The 22,814-nt window shown below is 35.1% G+C and overlaps 1 protein-coding gene across 14 annotated transcripts in view; it reads right to left on the bottom strand.

Moving 5' to 3' along the window:
- Window positions 1-22,814, bottom strand: part of NFIB (nuclear factor I B) — a 419,383-nt gene that overhangs the window by 57,244 nt on the left and 339,325 nt on the right. For all 14 annotated transcript variants that reach the window (XM_073228498.1, XM_073228499.1, XM_073228504.1 and 11 more), the window contains 3 exons: window positions 10,436-10,504; window positions 5,032-5,152; window positions 2,024-2,142 (listed from right to left, as the gene is read on the bottom strand). In XM_073228498.1, the coding sequence (XP_073084599.1) occupies window positions 2,024-2,142; window positions 5,032-5,152; window positions 10,436-10,504 (309 nt within the window). The remainder of the gene's footprint in view (window positions 1-2,023; window positions 2,143-5,031; window positions 5,153-10,435; window positions 10,505-22,814) is intronic.

Here is a 22,814-nt window from a genome sequence, read left to right as displayed (position 1 = left end):
GGAAATATGGTTTTGTTTAGAACAAACTGACAATGTCAGTAAAACAAGCAATAAAATATAAAGGGTTGTGGTTTCGTTTTTATTCTTACTTCTACAACTCTGGTGAAAATCCCTATTATTTCTTGCCTTCGCTCATGAGACTGGGTGCTGCCTATCAATGGTTTATTTATCCAACAAATATTTCCTGTGCCCTTACTATGCACCAAGTGTTGTGCATGGTTACTAGGTGCTGGTTACATACTGGTCAAAACAGATAAGGTTCCTACCCTCATAGTGTAGACAGTTTAAACAATTAATCTCATGCACAAATATTTAACTACATATCATGAGTGCAATGAAGGAATAAACTGGGTGTCAAGAGAGAAAACCAGTAAGAGTTGAAATTCCTCAGGTCAGCCTAGGGCCTGAAAGATGACAAAGAATTTGCCAGCTAGAGAGGAGCATTCCAGAGGGCATGGCCTTGGGTTTGGCATTCCCAAATCTAAACAAAGCCCTGGGTTTAGGTGCAAGGAGAAGCCAACGGTATCCGCTGAGACGGGAGCAGCCGTCAGGGGCCAGAGAATGAACAGAGCCTGTTGGTTCTATGAGGGAATTCTGGTTTTCTCCAAAGAGGAGTGGGAAGTCACAAGAAGGGGTGTGATATGACTCATGACTCATTATGTTTTAGAAAGGTGATTTTGTCTACTTTCTGAAGAAGAGACAATAGATGGAGTGTGTTGGGGCACGGGGGTGCATCTCAAAACCAAAACTTCCCAGCTGATTTTTACATCCTTCCTGAAAATGACCCATCACCTCCATGACCTCCTCTCACATGCATCATCCATCCACATGGTACACGTGGCCGTTCGGAAACTCACTTCCGTGCGGCGCTGGGCTATGTTTTTGTCTTTGTCCACCCTGCCCCCTTCTTTACTAGTTAAAAATCTCAACTAAAGGAGACCCACTTGACCCGAAGTCCAATTCATCCAAAAAGATTTTTCACACTTTAAGCACTATGCCATTCATTCTTTAAACACTATGCCATTTGGTATAAAATTGTGCAGTAGCAACAAAAGGAACTGAATAAGGTCCTGAGTAAGGAACCAACTTGGGCTTAGCTGCAAGCTTCAGAGTTATTTTTGTCTCCTAAATCACGCAATACACAGCCCCCAACTCAGACACATACATCCAAGCCACAGGCTAAAAACCACTGGTAGTGATTTTTTCTTTTATATTTTAAGAAAATGCAGAATTTGACTCAAAAGATAATTTTGAAATAGATTTTTATGCTGCTTGACATAAGTCATATTTGCACACATACCAACAAAAATTGTAGTTAACTAACTTTCCCATTTCTGTGCTTAATAATCTCCCTTTCACTGTGGCCAAAAGGCATGAGGATGTCTGACGAAATATATTTTAACCAATAGACGTTAAGAATAAAAAAGACCTAAATTTGAATTCAGAGAGCCAAATCATACATATTTCTTAAAGTTGTATGTTTCCCCAATGCTGCCCTAAAACTGGATCAATTTTATCCTGAAAGAATAACTAGATTGACTCAGACACAAAGTTTCTTACCCTACACTTTCATTTATTGTTTATACTGTACCTACTTCCAAAAGGAATTACGGCTTCCATTAAACAGGGCCTTTCAGTAATTGACACCTGCAAAGTGCTTCAAGGTCAGGGCCTTCCTGAAATACCCCATACAGAGGAGCAAGCTGATCTAACTGGATCAGAGCCCGTGTTCTGCTGCAGTCTACCAAGTGGTGTAGACAGACCGTAATCCATCACATTAATAATTGGGGGTTCTAAAAGATCGTTTTGTCTAGAGAAAAAGTCCAATAAACATGTAAAATACGGGATTTTTGTAACTAAACTTTGATATTTGATTAGTATATTATCTTAAAAATAATTTCACTGCAATCATTTCATGAAGAATCCATATTGGTTTAATTGTGAAGTTTTGACTAAATGAAACCTAATGAAATGAGCTGACGTTTTACTCTAATGACCCTAGGGGTGTCTCCTTACTACTCACCTTGATCTCTTTCATGCCATGTTCGACTTCCAGCAGCTGGGGAATTCGGGGAGGGATAAAAGTCTCCTGTAGGACTTGGTTCCATATTTTCATCTATGGATATAGTCTTGGGTCTTTTGCTGTCAAAACAGGACAATACTTATATTAATGGGATTTCTAGGAAGATGTGTAGCATGTGAAAGTACACAATTTGAAAAGATTCTTACTGTGGAAACTCCCATAAACACAAGTGATAGTACCTCAGCATCATTTTGAAATAATGGTGAGTATTCAAGACACCAACAGGAGCAGCAAACATTTCTAGTTACATATATTATTTATGATACTATATGATATCTATATCCATCTAACAAATATGGTGTTTATTAGATTTACCTTTTGAAATGTATTTCCAGAGAAATATCAGCAATAAAAAGTAAATTCTTTATATGGTATGTGTACTAATTTTAAAATTGTTATTAAGAGTGTACTTAGCTCATAATTATCAATATTAATAATGTTTATTTGCATAGCACTTGCCATTAACAATGTAATCCTCTCATATTAACTCAAAGATAAGGGAATGGAATAGAGTAGAACATGAGCTTTGGAGTGGGACTGGCCTAATTTCAAATCCTGATTAGGCCACTTACTATTTCTTAATGGTAAACTCCTTAACGTTTCTAAACTCAGTTTAACCATTTGTAAAACGGAAATAATAAAATCTAGTTCAAAGGGGGATGGTTGAGGGGATTAAATGAATTATTAAATGTAAAACTCTTTGTGTTAAGTGGTTGACATTTAGAAGATACCTATTAAATAGTAATTACTATTAGTAACCCTACAATTAATAATATTAAAACTTTTATAGTAAGTACTTTGCTGATTATAAACTATTCCATATATTCTTCTTTATCTAAGTTTATGGATTCTTTATTCATAAAATCAAATATGAAAAACTGGCCATTGCCAAATTCAAGATAATAGTATACTTTTAAATGATATGTTTTATAAAGAAAACATGACTCAATTATGGAGTAAAATGAATATTCAGAGATTGAAAAGCTATTTTATGGCACATGCCATATTGCTTGATATACAGCTTTCATATATCCCCACCAAAGCCCCATTAAGTTGTTAATTACGACAATGAAAATGGATTGTTTTTTTCCTTAAGAAAGAAAGTTCTTATTCACACTTATGGAGGTAAATGCTTTAAAAGATATCTTGTAAATTAGTAATAACAAACATAATGTCTAGGATTTCAGAGTTGGAATTGACCTCAGAAGTCATACACATAAACCAGTCTTCCATTTTCTTGCAAGTGTGGAGACAGATTTGGAGAAATTCAGTGAACTGCCCAGGGAGCATTATTGGAAGCTGTCTGACACAAGGATTTCTGACTTCCAAGACTGTGTTCTTTCTATTGTGCTGTTTCCAAGTCTTAGAGGAGGCATGTGTATATCTGGGTATATTTATAGATATATTTGTGATTAATATTTGACTCACAACTCCCAGAGCATTAATGTGATGTAGAAGATGGCAACTTCTGTCTATACTGAGAGTAAACAATAATTCTTTCATTTCTTCACATGGTATCTAAAGTTAGAATGTATACATCTTTAAAACCTCCTTTAATCTAATTCTCCCATCTGTGAGTCAGCACTAAATATGTATGGAAAATTTTAAGTGAGGAAGAAAAGATTTTTCCTATGGAAATAACAGAGAAATGCTTTTTAAAAAACTTTTATTCTGAATGGTGCAGTATTTTATACCAGATGGCCATGAGGAAAGGTCTGTGTTGGCAGTACACCTATCCATCAGACGAAATTAAAACATCACTCTTCATATTTTAAATTTAGAAAAACTAAAGTATTTTTAAGACCTCAGATGTCACAGAAAATTTTAGTGATAATGAACCCAATTACCTTGCTATGAAATCTAATTAATATGAAAATGCAGTTTGACTCTAAATGATATAAAATTGAATTTAGTTATTAAACATACAAATGTGCATAATCCCATAATTCAAATGCAATTAACTTTCATTATTCACTATAGCACAGGAAAATAACTATCCAGACATTGTTATATTTTTTAAAAGTTGATATTAGAAAATCTATATGTCATTCTGTAATTCACGTACGCTCTAATGTTTGATAATGGGAATATTTAATGCTCTGGAAAACAGATGGGTCTTCATATATTGAAGATACAACTGAAAAAATAGAATAAAGCTCTAATATTTATTTATCTTGCCTTCTCATTAACTCAGTCCACTCCTATTATTCTATAATAGTGAAACATATCACAAAATCTAAGTATAAGTATTTATCCCTTAATTAAATAGGAAACTCTTTTAAAACTCCTGAGGAACTAAAAAGTAAATTCAGAAGGTCAAGAGAGAAATGAGAATATCAGCAAAGATCTAAAAAGCAACGTATCCTCACTGTACCTCTTCCCCAACATTTTGATTTGATTATGGTTAAAATATTACCTCAGAGCAGGTAATATTTCCACTGGTAACTGAGAGTTAACTAAATTGTTCAAGGAACAATGACTAATTGAAAAACTTGGCAAAGTGTGGCCTAGAAAAAGGCCTTTTACTTTTAATATTAACCAAATGACACTTAACTTTTCATGTTTCATTATCCCCTCTTTTGGATATAATAGTGGGTAAAACTTACCAGGACTGATCAATTATAAACCAGGAATCTCTGCCATGGCAACATCATTTTTAAAGCCACCAAAAGAATTAGTTGAACTTGAGGAATTATAGTATTTCAATCAAAGAATAAAGTTTGTATTAATACATTTTCATATTTCTCTCATCCCCCACAAAAGACCTTTTTAAACAGCAGTTACATTCAATTTTCAAATAGCAAAATACATTTAACCAGGATCAGCAAAAAATCTTGAACTTTTTGCTTTGTTTCCCTTATCTCTTTTCCTGTCTACCTATCTGCCTATCTACCGACCTGCGTATTTGCCTACAGACTGAGAATGAGAGTAGCTCCTCTTTGGGTTACCTGCTAGGTGGAGAAGACAGTGACCTCTGAAGATTGACCCCCGAATTCATGTCATGATAGTATGGTTGACTTGGGATTTCTCCAATTGGGAAATTGACTCCAGTTCCCTGGGTGATGGGTGCTGAGAATTAAAAAAAAAAAAAATTGCGAATGACATTTACACTTGTCATCTCTATTCAAAGGTAAGAATCTAATATTTTCCATGCCTCTGGGCAAGGATTCAGAGAGCTCTCTTTACCTTCATACCCTAATAGCAACCATTCACCAAAGTAAGACCTGAAAACTCCTTCATGATACCAGTGTTCAAGCTTGGGAACTCAAGATATTCAGACCGTAATCACCGGAAACAATTTGTGCCACGCCCACTCCTCAACTTTCTTCACTCGTCTCTTTCATTACTTTTGTCACTAGTCTACGGATGGGTCAAAAGAAACAACGCAAGTTTCCTACTGCTCAGCACCAAGCATGTTCTCAGTACAAGCTTTGTACTCATTTGGCTCTCAAAACCAAATTGTTGTTATATAAATCAAATTAGAACAGTTTCACAAATACCAAAGATTATTATTCTATAATAATATTAATATTAACATTTACAATAATTTGATATAAGTAATTTTTGCATTAGAGCATGTATATATGTAAAATTGGAAAATATGAAATAAAAACCAATTTTTTTTCCCGAAATACATATTCAGGTTTCATATATGAAAGGTTAAGTGGAACCTTTTACTCAACAGTTATGTTTTGTTCTTCAAAAAGTTTTTATGCCCAACTTTAAAAACCATGTAAAATACACTCATGGAATTTATACTTTAAGATATTATTTGGCAAAGTAGAAATTGTTTTGAGTTTGCTGATATATTATGAACTGAGATTTTTGTATATTAAGTATTGATTTTTGTATAATGGATTTATATCTATTCAAATTTAAAAAATTTGTTTCTAGCTATATTCATTGAATCTGTGAGGCAATGTGTAGTGTTAGAATGAGGCAAGTTGGGAGACAGAGAGCCCTTTAGTTTTAACTCCCTCTACCACTTATGAGCTACGTGCCTCAGTTTCCTAACTGTAAAATGGAAATAACAATAACCTACAACATATGCTGATTTTGAGGATGAAATGATGTAAGGTGTGATAAAAGCCCAGCATCATGCCTAGGGCATAACAAGTGTTCAACAAATACGAGTTCCCTTCTCTTCTTGCTTTCTCCCCTCAGTTTTTACCCTGGCAGGCTGGAGTGGTTAGCAGAGATCAAACAATTCAAAACCATACTAAAAGCAGATGAAAAGTATAAATGAACCTATTTGCTGAAAGTTGGTTCATTCGACAAGTTGTTGTTTGTGTTGATTACTGGCAGGCACTGCAAGGGATACTGAGATAGTTCCTGTCCTCAACGAAACATACTGGGCCACATATTGGGTACATATAATGCTCATGAAAACAATTTAAATGCCAGCATAATGGAGGTGATAATGGGACTGACCAAATGAAAGGAATGATCAATAAATGCTGGAGGGATTTCAAGGAAAGAATCGAATACAGGCATGAATGGTCGAGGAAATCTGCAGAAAAGCCATAGCTGACACTGGACATTGGACAATGAGTAAGATACTGAAGGGAAGTCATTCTAAACAGGGATTACTGCAGGTGCAAAGTCATGGGCAATAACACGCAAGGCAAAGACCAGGCAGGTTGGCGTCTGAAGACAGTTCTTAAGAATAGTTTCTGTATCTTCACCTGTTTTTATCAGGCCTTTGAAAGTGGTAATGACAGAATGTGAGTTCTGGGGGCTGTGGCAAAAAAAGTCTAGAGCCTTGAAGATTTCACTCTAAGAACACAGTCTTCTTAATCTTCCCCTCTCTCCTAATTTATATTCAAGTTGAATATAAAATTCCAAAGAGATTGTACATTTTTAAGGAATTTTTCTTACCCAGATTTTAAAACAAACTTTCTAAATGTGTTTATGATCAGTTGACTTGTATTTCAATGTCCAGCAGGGCAAGATTAACTTAAAATGTTGTTTAAGAAAGTATGATTAGGAGGTACGTGCATTATTGGAGAAAAGTCATCAAGGAATATACAATGAACATCTCTCTTTCCCTATTAAAAATTAAGAACAGCAACATATACAAGATTAATCTCAGCTCCAAACTTCTGGAGTTTATAACTTCTGTTAGATTGATCTTGTTATATAATAAACTTTAACCCCGTTTTACACAGAAAGTACTTGTATTTGATGTGTAACTATGCCTCATGGCTTGAATTCTTTAGACAGCTAAAATGTATTTATTGTGGCTTGAGATATACCAGAGGTCAAAAACATGCAAGGTAAGAAATCCCAATCCCACAGTAACCACATGCTTTAAAGTTTATTTTTAGAACCATGTTCTATGTGAATTGGAAAGCAGGGTCTGTGCTAGAAGGAGACATTTGAGGCACTCAGTAGAAGTAAGCAATCTATCTGACTTTCCACAATAGTAATGAAAAGAATTCAAATAATTGAGTTACAAACAGGAACTTACAGGCTACATCTTATGTAAACTATTAGCAATTTATTAAGCTCATGCAACATTTAGGCAAAGATTTGTAGTTTCTATTTTAAACATATGACCTGGTAGTCAACACAGATTCTTTAACCATAAACACACTAGGTAAATTTATAATAAAATGCTAATAAAAATCATTGGGAATTTCATTTTTCCTAAATTTTCTTGTAGAAGGATTATTCCAGAGAATCAAGACAGCAATAAAAAGAACTTGTCTACAGATTTATACATGAGCATTGTAAAAATGCAGTGTGCAAACTGACATTAAATGTGTCAGTACAGAAAAAAAAATGTAGATTAATAAAAAACATGGCCAAACTCTGAAACAGCACACACAAAATTTATTCCCTACCAATGAGAGTATGTGAGACCAGCAAGTCCCAGGCAGATATTCCTGCTTAAAAGCCTCTGAAAGAACTTACATCAGATGCAAAGATCAATGTTAGCACCTCCCCCAGAGAGCTGCAAGAAGCCTCAAGCTGCAAATCACATTTAAGAGGCTGCCAATATCCTCTGGGAAACCAAGCTGCTCCCAAGAGCCTCAGATTCGAAGGGTTAGAAGCCAACCCTTCATCTTTCTTATTGTTCTCCTCACTCCAAAAGCTGATCCTAAATCAACTTTTAAGTCGGAGATAATATCATTCAACAGAAAGATCACTATCCTAAAACTGAATAGCTTCATTAGCTAAAGTCAACACACACATTAGTGGGTCATATGATAGTAAAACCCTAGAGGACAGAAGTCATTAACATACTGTAAATCCCCGAGAGGTCAGACTTTGTGATATACAGAATTAAGGGCTGTGCTAAAGTTTGTGTTTACTGAGTAAACCCTTATTTCATAAATTGTGAAGTTCAAGTGTGTAAATAATGTTATAATGTGGATTTATTAAAACACTTAGGAAAATAACATCTCAAGCATTTTAGAGACACCTACTTATACATATGGAGTAGAAAATAAATATTTGCTGAACCAATGAACTAATGGGTGACTATAGAAAATGTACTAATTACAAATCAGTAATGTTTGGTATGACAGATAACTTAACCTATGAGAGATGATAATATGAATTAAGGAAGAATGAATGAAGTGTGTTAAGTTTACCTCATTTCTGAACTATTATAGAAAGGTGTTTCTTCATCTTTTTTCTTAACGTTTCAGCTTCAGATTTTTTAAAATATCAGTCTGAGGTTTTACAGGTGCTAATGTGGTTCTTCTACAGCATCAAACATAAATATTTAGAATGAGGAACTAGTAACATTTTCTGACAGGTGACACTACTACCTTTCTCATAAGAAGGGTGAAAACATCATGAAACTTAGAAAATACAAATGTAAACAAATAACGTCATAGTCTCATAACTGTGGCAGCACAGCCTCTCTGCTAAGAACAGTATGGGGAAAACACACACACACACCCACCTCATGATGCCAGCAAGCAATAGTAAGTCATACAATAGTCCTTTCCAAATTACTAATAAACATAAAAAAATTCAAATAGTCAGAGGCCTTCACATACCACATACTGACTGGCGAAGACACATAAGGCTTATTGCTTTGGTCAATGGAGTGCACCACCAGAATCCTCTTGCCCAGCAAATATGAACCCTGAGTTCCTGGGACACAGGATATGAGGTTTTGGCCTCCTACACAGTCCCCAAGGCAGTAGACCCCTGACAGAAGTCTTTCAGGCATACATTTAATCCACTGCACAATGATGTCAGAAAGGATAAGTAACTTCAGGCCTTGGCTGGTCATGTATATATTGCATATAATCCCCTGACATACACTGTTACTTGCATGGGCCACTAGAAATCTGAACTATTTGAGAAACTACGGCTCAAAAGACATAACCACCTACTAGCTTGGACTTCACTGAACACAGCTTGAGAGCCCTGCCTGAATTTACCCACAGGAACGCTCTGCCTCTATTCTTTTGTATCATCCCAATTCTTGTTCATGACCTCCCAATTTGACCCAAATGAAAACACAGCTTAAACCAGGACCAGAGTGCCCCCACAACATCCACTGAATAACATCACTCCAAACTGTGATGCCCTCTTATCAAAATGTCAGGTGAAAATACCCTCTGCGAAGTCACATAAATAAGCTAAATCAGAGGACAGAGCAAGAAGCAATGAGTCACCTCCTTTAACATAATCAATGTGTTAAGAGCTGCATCTTAGATATATTTGTACATGCTGGTAATAAGTGAAAGAGTTGATCTTGATCAAGGAAACTTCCTCCCTGTTTATTTAGCTGGCCAGGTGAACTTACCCAAGAAAAATCTCATCCAGCCTGCCAAGAATGGTGTTTCAGGTGAGGCGACCAGTTAAAACAATTGGACATTGTTTTGGATAACAATGCATTCTATCTATATCCAACTACAATCTGCAAAGTTAATTTCTGCATCCCTCTACGCTCTGCGTGTTAGCGTGTGTATCCTGTACATCTCCAGCCCCCAACAAAACATTAGTAAAATGAAAAAGCACTTATCTACAGGAAACTTATGTGGGTTATCATAACAACATGGAGTACATTTAATTAATCACACTTCCTTTGATATAAATGACCATCTATGGTCACAGAGAGAATACTGAATTAAATGAATACCAATGACACAGCAATCAGAGCAACTCAAAACTCATTTCTGTATGACAAAATGTTTTGAAGATTTAAATGCAAACATTTTTGAAAAGCAGTCAATATATATACACATGATTTTATCGAAAGGTGGGAGACTTTAAACTCAAATTCCCCTAATATGTGGTTACTCTTCATACTGTATTTAAGGCTCAAAATATAAAGTATTTTAAATCATGCAATACCATTAAGTAATAAGAAAACAGTTTACTTACTTCTGGATACCCTCACAAGTTCTGATACATTGAAGACTCCAGATTTTACAAAACTATCCTCAAGGTAACCTGAAAGCAAACGTCAAGGGGAAAAAGATCAGCATAAGCAGGAAGCAAATACATGATTAAACACCAGCATTTGTTCAAGTGTTTTTTTAAAACCAAGGTTAGAACAAAAACCAAGTATGCTTACACCAAAGTAAAAGAAAAACTCTCACGGATACAAATTGGGTCTGTTAAACCAAAGTAAAAAGTTTAGATGCTAATTTCCTGGGAAAATTGTATCTCAACTTCCTACACATACAGGGCAATCACTGTGGTTTCATTTGCCATGGCCCACGTATAGAGAATGAAGGTTCGGGGGTTCTCATCGAAACGCATTCAGCTAGGGAGCACCCAGTGAACTCAAGTCCACCCACTGAAAAAAAATAAAAAATGAAAGAAAGAAAGAAAAAGGAAAACCACAACCACAATTAGCACCTTGCTGGAATTACTTCAAAGATCTCTTGAAACCACTGTTCTTTCACAAACTCTTCCCTGATTAAAGAAAAGTGAGCTGCTGTTAGCAGCACTCCCACCCTGGTTCCAGGGTCACGGGCCACACAAGAGAAGAACTGGTGCACACGGCGGATACTTAAATCAACCAATTTCTGTGCCCCTTTGATATGCCTTGCATGATACCATTGTCTTCTATTGCCTCACTCACCATTCATATTAAGAAATAGATACTTTTCTAGGAAGCAGTGGTGAATCCGGGAATGCATGAATTCCAGGTGAACCCATGGGACCTCCAGGAATGCCACGTGACCCTCCTGGGACATCCAGGTACACAGTCTACAGTGGTTGGGTCCCACAGTTCAGGAGCCTGCGTAAGTTCAGACCAGTTTATGTCCAGGACTACAGGTGAGGGCCCCACAAACACCAGTCAGAGCCCCAAGTTCTCAGCTCTGTGAACAAGGTGCAAATGAGTTGAGGACACTTAGCAAGAAGGGATATGGTTACTCTCTGTTGCCCCAGGGGGAGGAGAAGAAGAGCCTGGGGATCTTCAGGGTTAAAATACTTCCAATTAAAAAAAGAAAAACTCTGGATTCCAAGAACTGGAAATTCTATGGGATACGATATACAGTTTTAGGGTTGAGCAAGGGGTCAGCTTCAGTGCTAGGAGGTGAGGCCTGGGTGGTTTAGAAACGCAGAGCACTCGAGCCAAAGAGCCGAGCTTTGATTCCCAGCCAGTTTACCAATGTGCCATCCCGGGCACGTTACTAGACTCTTTGTGCCTCAGATTCCTCAATTATAAATCAGAGATAATAAAATCACCTACCTCATAGAGTTGTTATGAATAATAAATGAGATACAAATAGAAAACCCATAGTAGGCACTGATATTAAATGTTACCAATGAGTAGGGATTGTTCGGTGAAGGCAACAGTCACCCAGACACTGAATTAAGCACACTGGATTCCAGGCAGTCTCAAATTATTTGTCTTTGTCTTTATTTTTATCTTTATCTTAATCTGTATTTACAAATTTTACGAAAACCGAAGTCACCACACTATTTTTTAAACAAATATACCGTGAAAAGACAGAGAAGCATTTAAGTAGTATCTAAGTGTCACTGCTGTGAGCTAATGAGCCATGTATGTCTGAACACTGTTTCATACCCACCCACCTACTCTCATCAGAGACAGAACAAAAGGAAGAGAAGGAATTATGAGACCTCACTCGGTAATAAAACTCAGGTCTCATATTAAGTCATTACTCTGGGAAAAAAACAACACATTTTTAAGAGGATAATAACAAAATGTCCCCACTTGATGCACTTCTAATTTAAGAAACTCCTATTTCTTGAGCGATTAATTTTTCACCAGGTTTAATTCATTTCAGTGATGATTGAGAAACTTCTAGGTAGCCAATGCTGCACAGGGGCTAAAAGCCATGAAAAGAGGACACTGACTTCTTTTATGTGGTTTGGGAAAAAGATGCTGTTAATTTTCTGAACCACTGTAGGCTATCATTGCATACAAAGATTTATACTGCTATTGTTGTGTTTAAGTATAAGAAGTTATACTTTATTATATATATGGAAACAAAATTTTAAATATGGTAAACACATTAAATATGAAGAATGTTATTTATCATGAGTATAGCTCCTACAGTTAACCAATCAGACGAGATTATTTGTCCTCCTGCCACTGAGCTCTGTAAATGCCTGCACTCAGATCTTTCTCATGCGGTTCCCTCCAAGGGCCCGGCCCTCTTTCCACACTCTGTGCTCTCATCCTTCAATGCTCAGCCCGTGCACCATCATTTCCATAAACTGCTCCTCCAGCCTCCTCTCCAAAGCCCTGTACCAGCTAGAAATAATCTCTTCTGTATTCACATATCACCTAGTTTGACTTATTTTTCATCACTTTGCACATTCAAATTTTCCATGCTATCTGTTTTTAAGTCTTGTATTTCATTTCATACTGGTTATCCAGCTGCTTTATTTGGTGGGGGGTAGGGGCGTGTGTGGGGGGGATGACTGGGTTTTGTTCATCTCTACATCTCTACTACTAACTCAGTGCCTATATATACAGTAACTATTAAAGAAATGCTTGCAGAAAAAAATTTTTGAATTCAACTTTTTGAGACAGAGTCACAAATGAACACTTAATAATTTTATAACAGCATAGACACAAATAGTTTAAGACTGAAGGATATGTCTACTGATGCTTGTTATTCCCTAGAACTCATTTGCTGAGTAGGTCATTTAGGCTTTTGGGTAGAATGGGAAGCAGTAATGGTTAGGATCAGATTATACCTCTGATTTTGCTGTGTACTAATGTATAACTTTAGGCATTTAGTACAAAATAATTGACAAGGAACTTAAAGTATTTTAAGCATAATATTAAAAAATATTTGTAAAATAGCCTAATGAATGAATGAGTGAATAAATGGTACAATCAATATATTTAATAAATTTTATCACATGTAATACATAATAACAATTCCATAAGTAACTATCATCTGAAGTTCACTTTCCTTATTCCTCCAGTGAGGAGTCAGGGCTCTTAACCACGCCTGTTATGACTGCAGTGGTATGTGGACATGGTAGAAGCCAAATCTTAATGGAAGGAGCAGCCACCTATGGGCACAGTAGTAGGTGGAAATCAGGCACCTGGGTAGCCCAGGAGAAGCACCTGAGGCAGAAAGCTGCCAACTTCATTCATCTCCACCCCAAGTACAGCATTTACGGTGGAAAGGCATTACCTAAGATGAGGCAGGTAAAGAAAAGAATTAGTGGATGACAGTCACAGCTAACAGCTAATAGTGCTTGCTCACAAGCATACAAAAGACGACACTTCATGCCTTTGTCAAAATAACTGGAAAGGATTGTGGAAGAGGTCCAGAGCCCCGAGATAATATATTGGGTAAGATTCAGCAAAATGCAGACTATTGCTACTAATACAACCCTATCCTTAACCTCCAGGCTGCTGTAGCCTTCCAGAAACATGGTTTTCATGTGCTACATAGACCACTGTGGATCTCAACAGCTGGTCCAAAGGCCAGAGATCTTGAAGCAATTTGAAGACATTCATATACTAAATTCCCTTCATCTACCAAAGGAAAGATGAACATCTCTGAAACAGACCAGCTGTTTAATGGTTTCAGAGCAATATTATACAACAGCTTAAGCCAGGAAGCAACAAACAACTCAACATTTATATGATGTTGTATTTACACTACATGTAAGCTTCTTAAAAAATAAAACTGAGTAGGAAATAAAGACCTCTGCAAACTTAAAATTCTCAAAGGCAATATCAAATTATATTATTTTACTTATTTTTTAATTTTTCTCTAACAAAAGCAACAATAAATCACTACTCAGAAGTTAATACAGTGTTTAACCTCCTTTACAAACAATAACAGAGGGACACAATGGCATATCTAACTGTTAATATCTCAAATTATAATCAGCACCATTTGAATGTTAAACAACATTTACATAGAAAATCCAAAGGAAGACTGATAACGCTCATTTTTATAGTCTACTGTGTTCTATTCGTGAGATTAAAAAAAAGCCACAGAAAGCAGTTATTAAATTCATGAAAGCTGTCTTCAAGAATTTGAAGGACTGTTACTATGTAGATGTTGGATTAGATTTATTCTGCATAGTTCCAGGAACTGTTTTTTGGCTCAGTAAACAGATTTGTCATCCAATAAGAAAAGTCCTAGAAAGGAATGTGAAACCTTGCAAAGGTAATAATAATGAACACATGCAAAGCTGCTGTGCTAAGATCTTCAAAACCATTAATTCACATAATGCTCGCAATGATCCCACGAATTGTCATGTTAGTGTTACCATTTTACAGATGAGGAAACATGTGTCTCTATACAGAGGTAGGGGATTTCTCAGTGTCTGTAAAGACCGCTATTAGATTTAGCAATTCTCACTTTGGGTAGGATATGGGATAAGAACACCTCCAAAGACCATTACAAAATGCTCAGATTCCACTCTTACACGTGGGTGTTTAACTGCATGGCTCACCTGGAGTAAAAATAGGACACTAGGTATCTCACAGGCATTTTCCAGGCCTATGATTCTAATTGTTCACCTCCTTCAACAGAGTGCAAAAATGCTTAAATCCTTTTGTTTAGGGTTGCAAAGGGAGAGAAGATAAGATTATCTCACACTAGCTCTATGCCAATCCTCACATAACTTCAGCTACTATAACTAACCCGTTGGTGATTTTCTCATAGTGGTGTTGTAAACATGGCTCCATCTTCAGTTTCTCAAGCTTATCTGAACTGTCTGTGTTAACCATGGATGGAAACTGTGATTATGAAATAGTCACACTAGTCTTGCAAAGATAGTGATTCTCTGTGCAGAGACAGAATCTCAGCCTATAGCCAAAGCTAACATTCTGTATTAATTTAGAATTAAAATTTTTCCTTCAATATGAAATGTAAATAAATCCCTGATGGTGATTTAAGTCATCTGGCAGAGTCGGAAATTTTCTGACTTTAACACATTCTCATACTGCTATATTAATATGTTATTTATGTTTTTTAGATTTTCCTTCTAGCCCACCAAACCTCTTCCTGCACATATATTATATATATAAAATATGTGTATTATAAAATTGAGTCAAATTTAAGTGAATTTGTATCATGCTTTTTTCTGATTAACATTGTATCTTTCCCTTTCAATTAAATAGTTTTTCAAGCACGATTTTAATCCCTGTACAACATCACACTGCATGGCTGCATCATACTTTACTTGACCGTTCTTCTATTGTTTGGCATTTTAGGTTATTTCCCATTTTTAAAAAACATTATAAACAGCACAGCCATTAACATCCTCATACACAAATCTTTGTCGGCAATTCTCATGATTTCCTTAGGCTGGAGTTCCCAGAAGTGGAATTACTGGGTCAAAGGACACAAACTCTTTCAAAGCTCTTGGTAAAAACTGTCAAGCTGCTTTCCATAAAGGTTTTTGCCAATTTATACTCCCTCGGGCAGATCATGAGCGTGTCCATGTCACCACTCTGCTGCCAGAATTACATATCAGTCATATTAGTAGCAATTTGTTTTTAATTGTGGCAAGTTGATAGGGAAAATATATCATTACATTACTTATAATTTTCATTTATTTCATTATAATAAAGCTGAATTTTTCAGTTATGTATGTATTGTTTCTTTGAACAGAACATTCAAAAATATGTAAAATCAGAAATGTGTCAGCAGGAATATTTTATTCTTAATGAGATTACTTCTAGAGTTTCACAGTTAACGATAATGTTGAATGTTAACTGATGATTGATTTTTTGTCATCATTTGATAATGTTACATAGTTTTCTCAGAGTTTTTGAAAGTTTTCTGATCACAATGGTTATTGAATATTACTAAACACTTTTTTGGCTTTAGTAGAGATTATTCTTTTCTTTTCTTGCAGCATTTATTGTTATATATTACTGAATCCCTAGGTTAAATTATCTTTGCTGTTAACAGAAGATACTCTTAATTTACTGTTAAGTTGGTCTGCTAATTTCTTCCAAATTTTGTAAATGTAGTTGGGATACGTTTGTGGGAATTTTCACTTTTATTTGTAAAGTTTTCATACCAGGGTTATATGCATGATTCATAAAATGATTTGGGTGACAGTCATTATTTTTTTTTTTAAATGGGAAAATTTCTTGAAAGTTTGGAAAAACTCACTGGTAAAATCATCTTTTCAGAATCTGAAACAGATTTTTAGACAACTTTGCATCTTTCATGAAACTTACTCTTGCTTTCTGGTCTTGAGATAATTTTGTTATATATTTTCCAAGAAATTCATCAGTTTTTTAAATTTATCAGCACAGACATTTACATTTTACTAAATGAGCTATTTTATTTTTATAATATAGTAAAATTGTATTAAAATTATAGTAAAATTAAAGGTTCAGTAAAATTAAGTTAAATGTTACTTAAATTAATATTATATTAAAATATGCTATAATGCACATAATTATATTAAATAATGTTAAACTACACTAAAAAATCAGCTATGCCCCCTTCCCTTGTAAACCTAAAGCAAGTTAAGCAACTTTTCTGAACCTCACAATTCTCTTCTCTAAAATACAGCAATAACCATAATAGCTCTATATTGAAAATTATTTACTGATTTCAAATAACAATAGAGACATTTCATTTTCCAACAGAGAAAAGGAAGGCAATTGACAGAAAAAACAAAATATGATCAATTAAATTAAATCAGTAAATTTAACTAAATCAATTAAATCATCAAAATAAGAATATAAGATGTAAAAATTAATAATAAAATGAAATAAAATAAATAAATAATATAAAGTAAAAGAGAAGAAATAAAATCAAGTATATCAACTATTACAATAAATGTTAGTGAACTGACCTATTCCATGAAAAGAGTATTAGATCAGATCAAGCAAATAAAATCCACTATTTACAAGGGCCATTCTTAAGACAAAATGATAACAAGAACAATACTTGGAAACAAAATGGTAAGCAAAAGAGAAATCTGGCAAATTCATACAAATAGAAGTAGTCTTGATTAGCAATAGTTAACATGGAATTTAAGACAAATTATAATAAACAGGATAAAGAACCTTATGAATGGATAAAAGCACTACTAATGAAGATGATAAATCATAAACCTCATATGCACCAAACAATATTGTGAAGAAATACATAAAACAAAAACTATTAAAATAGAAGACACTTGGTAAAAATACAGTTATAGTAAGAAGTTTGAATACATCTCTCTTGGAATTGAACACGACTACTAGACAAACACTAACATATCATTCAAATAAAACTTCTTTTTGTTGGTTTGCCCATGGAAATTTTATAAAAATTGACAACATCCAAGGAGAAACATTAACACATTCTTAAAAGTACAGAATTTTTCAGATCATACTGTCTCATTTTTTTGGCAAAAAATTTGTTAAAAGTAAAAAATAGAAAGTGACCAAATTTTATGGACTACCTGAAAATGAAGAAAATAAGCCATGAATCAAGCAGAAAAATCAAAGGAAAAATTATAACCTGTCTAGAAAGCAATGAAAAGAAAAAGACAGAAGAAAAGGAAAATTATGTACCTTAAGAGAAGAGAAAGAACAGCAAAACAACCCAAGAAAAATTCAAAAAGTAATTAAAAATAAAAATTGAAATTAATAAGATAGAAAAAAGAGGACTATTTAAAACAGAAAATAAAAGGGAATATGATTCTCTGAGAAGACCAGCAAAACAGAAAAATCACTTGCAAGACTCATTAAGAAAAAAGAAAAGTATACAAGAATAGGAGAAAGACATAACCATAGAAACCAATACATTTAAAAAACTGTAAGAGAATAGAACATGAAGCTTATTGACCACAATTTTGAAGACTTAAACAGGCAATTACCTACTAAAATAAAATTAGACAAAATTGACCAAAGTGGAAATCTGAATATACCAATTAACCTAGTGCAGTGGTTCCCCAAATTTGTCTACCATTGGAACCACCAGGAGTTCTTGTAAAAATAGCTCATGCCTCCAATTCCAGCTATTCTGAAATAATTGGTATGGATATGAACTAGATATGAGGATGTTCTAAAAATTCTCCGGGTGATTCAAATGTGCAGTGAAGTTTGGGAACCACTATTCTAGGATCTATGCAAAATGTGGTCCCAGAACCAATACCTTGGTAGACATGAAGAAGCTCAGGCTCCATACTAGACTCTTGGAATCAGAATCTGCAGCTTAATAAGATCCACAAGTGATTAATATACACTTCTAAATCTGAAAACCCTAGAACAGAATAAAAAGGTGATTTTAAAAAACCACCTTTAAAAATGGCACCAGGTACAGATAGGTGCACAGCTGGATTTTATCTATCCTTTATTTAGCCTATAAATTCCAATGCTATTTACATTCTCCCAGATCTTAGAACGTGATGACAAGTTTCCTTGAAGAAGGCTCTTTCATGAGCCTTTACTAAACCAGCAAAAATTAAAAAAATTTACAACCTCCTGTATCACAACAAGTAAACAACCAAAGATCAAGTGTACATATAAGTGCAACTTCAAGATTCCTAAATAAAACTGAATATATTAAATTCAGAAATTCAGATTGAATATTGAGTTTATTATATGCCAGGCTCTATGCTAAGTACCTCTAACTCAGTTCAACTTCCAGATTTGCTCCTTTTCTATTAATGACTTTGAGTAAACACTTAACTCTCTAACCTCCCAGTTCCCATTTATAAAACAGGAATAATACTGAACTCATATATTTGAGGTGAAGATTAAGAAAATGCATGTAAAGTGCTTAAGGCTCAATAAATGCTCACTGGTAATAGCAATAGTGGTAGTGTTAGTAACAATCAGTGTTGATGGAAACAGCTCCTAGCTAATTCCCAATGACTGCTGGTCCTTCATCTAGTGAGCAGCTGCTATAAAGAGGCAGGTTCTTCTCACCCTCCTACCCAGATAAGTAAGATCCTACCACACAGTACAGGGAAACCCTCAATTTCTGTAATGCATGGCTCTGGAAGGGCAGATGGGACCAAGTTTACAAAGGGTTTTATCTATGGTCCTAAGAAGTTAGAATCCAGCCCAAAGTGGGGAACTTGGAACATTAGGAAATGGAATCATATTGCTAGATGTCTTCCTATTCTCTTCCCCCTCACTCCCTTCTGTCCCTCATTTCCTAACCCTGTTCTCTGATTTATAACCTTTTAAGTTGTTACAGAAAAAAATCTCTAAACCTAGGGGATGATGGGGCAGGAGGGTGTAAAATCAAACTAAAATGTCTACAATATTTTAAGAGAACCAACACTGCCCTTTCTCATGAGATAAAAGAAAGGAAAACCACCAATTTTTAAATTCAGTCTATACTGGACAGATAACTATGGGATAAACCTATAAGATTCTAGCAAGGGGTTGTCCATCAGTCTCAGTTTGAGTGTGCTTAGAGGAAGTTTTTAAGGTTTTAGATATCCTCATGGAGATTATAGTGAAGAGGCGGGAGAATCTGAATCAGAAGTTAAGCCAGAAATGTGGACTTTACATCAAATAACTAACTGTAATTGTTCTGCTGTATGCCTAAAAAGACATAAATCTTTACTCTTTAAATAAATCTTTAAATCTCTCTATTCTCAGTCAAAATTCTAGCAGGATTTCTTTTTTTCTGAAAATACAAAGGACTCTTAAATAATTTTAAAACTTATTTAAAATACTTGTTATAAAGGTATAGAAATCAAGAAGACATTTTGTTGTTGGCAAAAAAAACTCCCAAACATATAGATCAATGAGATGGACCAAAATAGATAAATAAGTAGATCATTATTGATTGATGAGAGTAGGCAAGTCAAGGGAGAAAAAAATTTCTCTTAAATAGTGCTGCTGGATATCCATAAGTTTTAAAAAAAGACATCATTCTTCCCTCACACCATATGTGGTATATGCCTATAATAGAACACTACTAAGCAATAAAAAAGAATAAACTACTGATGCATGCAACTATATGGATAAATCATGAAGTCATTATGCTGAATTAAGGAAGTCAGGCAAAAATGGATATAGGCTGCATGATACCCGGTATATAAAACTCCAGAAATGTAAACTAATCTAGACTGACAGAAAGCAGATCAGAGGTCATCTGAGAATGGGGTAGAGAAAGGGATAGGTTTCAAAGCAGTCAGAGGGAACTTTTGAAATTGATAGAAATATTCATCAGCTTGATTGTGATCGCTTCATGGGTACACACATATGTCAAAAATCATCTAATTATATTGTGTTTATATAAATCATCTTCCTTTTCCTTTTATAGATAGATATATAATTAATTTTATGTCAATTATACCTCAATAGAGTAAAAATAAATACCTCTTTGAGCAAGTTATCTATAAACATTGGTTTCCAAATTTTTAGAAAGCAACAGTATTTCCATATCACAAAAATAATCAGAAATGCATCAGAAAACATTCAGGTAATCATGAAAAATTTTAAAGATATTAACTACCATCAGTCTTTTATTTTTTTGCAACTTCTAGAAAACTATCTTACCTGTTCCCTCATTCCTGATCATGTAAACTCTAACAAGAGTATAGTACACTCAGTAAAGAATGGCACTAAATCAGCAAAAAAGGCCTTCTCTACACTCTACAATTGATTAGTTTGGGAGAAGAGAAACTCTATTCATCTGAGACTAGTATTCTGAATGAGTAATTATATCAGAGCACTACAATTCTCAGTCTGATGAAACCCTACAAAATTCATCATGAGACCATGCTCCACAAAGTTCAGAGTATCTCCCAGAGAGTCATGGCTGGGGCGTAGTGTACCTACAGGGCAGAGAGGCTCTCTGTTTCTATCCCTATGAAACATCCTGCTTTTAGTGACTTAGGTCAAGTTCTGGGGATGCGAATGGTCTCATTCCTGCAAGAATACATTAAGTTTATTTAGCCTATTACTGACTTAAGCCTCCATTTCATAAACCTTGAGCATTGCTGAACATTGTCTCCGGCAAGATATGGACTTAAAAGTTAGGTTTACAAATGGGAGAATATAGTCCTCACCTGAGGGCATCCAGAATCCATCAAGGGAAACAGACAAGTAAATAATGATAAAAATTCAAAAAGTACTATCACTGTAAAACTGTACTGCAGAGAGAGTCTGGACAAGTCACACTGATGAAGTGTCCGGGAAGTACAGGTTTTATAGGCAGAGACACAACATGGATAAAGACACAAAGGAGAGGCACATGGCTAAGGCTAAAGCTAAATGCAAGATCCATGTGGACAGTGGACGGGAAAGCAGGGACCACATCATGAAAGGCTATATTAGATACCATGCTAAGGATTAGGCTTAGTTTACAGTGAGAACCTTTGAAACATAAAAAGGGAAATGAAATAATCATCTTTGTACATTATGGAGATCACCACAGACCTATAGTGGACATATCATAGGGATTAAGACCCACAGCAAAAATGCCAGCTACAGAAATTAGGAAAACTACTAAAATTATCCACATACTATTAGTTAAAAGGACAGAGTGTAAATATGTTTAAATGCATTAAGATTTAACACCAACTACTTTCTTTTAAAAATACGTTGCCTTCCTCATCTGTTAAAAGTGTTAACTCCATCAATGGCCCTTACTTATCTCTCTGCTTATCTTTCTACATCCTCTCTCAAAAACTCATAGACATGCCCTCTTCACCTGTCAACACTATGTAAAGTAATGTAATTTGTGTGGGTTATTTCTGGATATCAACAAGGACATATAAGGTATAAAATAGCAGAGTGCTTTATTATGTCCTGATGATCATCTCCTATTCCTTGCTTATTTGGAAAACATTGCTTCACTTAGGAAATAGTTCAATTCAGAAAATAACTGCAATTCAAAATGCCAAATGTCAAAACTGCAAATCCAGTTTTATGGATTTTTTGTGCTACAAAATAAACAATGGAGCCAGTATCTTATAATACATCATGTTGTTTACAATCAGAACCTGCCAGTGGCCTCTGCACCTTACCAGACTAAGGGACCCCACTGAGACACAATGCAGCCCAGAGAAATGCACTTGCACACTTACCATGTGACTTCCTTGTGCCAGAGTTCCCTGGAGCCTCTTCATCAACCTCCTGAGGTCTCTGACCCCCTAGGTCAAGAATCCCCAATCTCTATCCTAGCCTTGAGTTTCAGACAATTTTCTCCCAATGGCTCACAAGCACTTTTTAAAATTACAGCTTTATTGAGATATAAGTCATATACGCTTTTAAGTGAATTCAATGGTTTGTGGTATATTCGGAGAGTCATGCAACCATCACCATTATCTCACTCCAGAACATTTTCATCAGCTTAAAAAGAAACCCCCTACCCATTAGCAG

Source organism: Manis javanica, chromosome 2 (genome assembly GCF_040802235.1).
Source record: "Manis javanica isolate MJ-LG chromosome 2, MJ_LKY, whole genome shotgun sequence".
Taxonomy (NCBI): Eukaryota; Metazoa; Chordata; class Mammalia; order Pholidota; family Manidae; genus Manis; species Manis javanica.
Note: the sequence above shows the minus strand (reverse complement) of the source record. Positions and strands in the feature narration are given on the sequence as shown.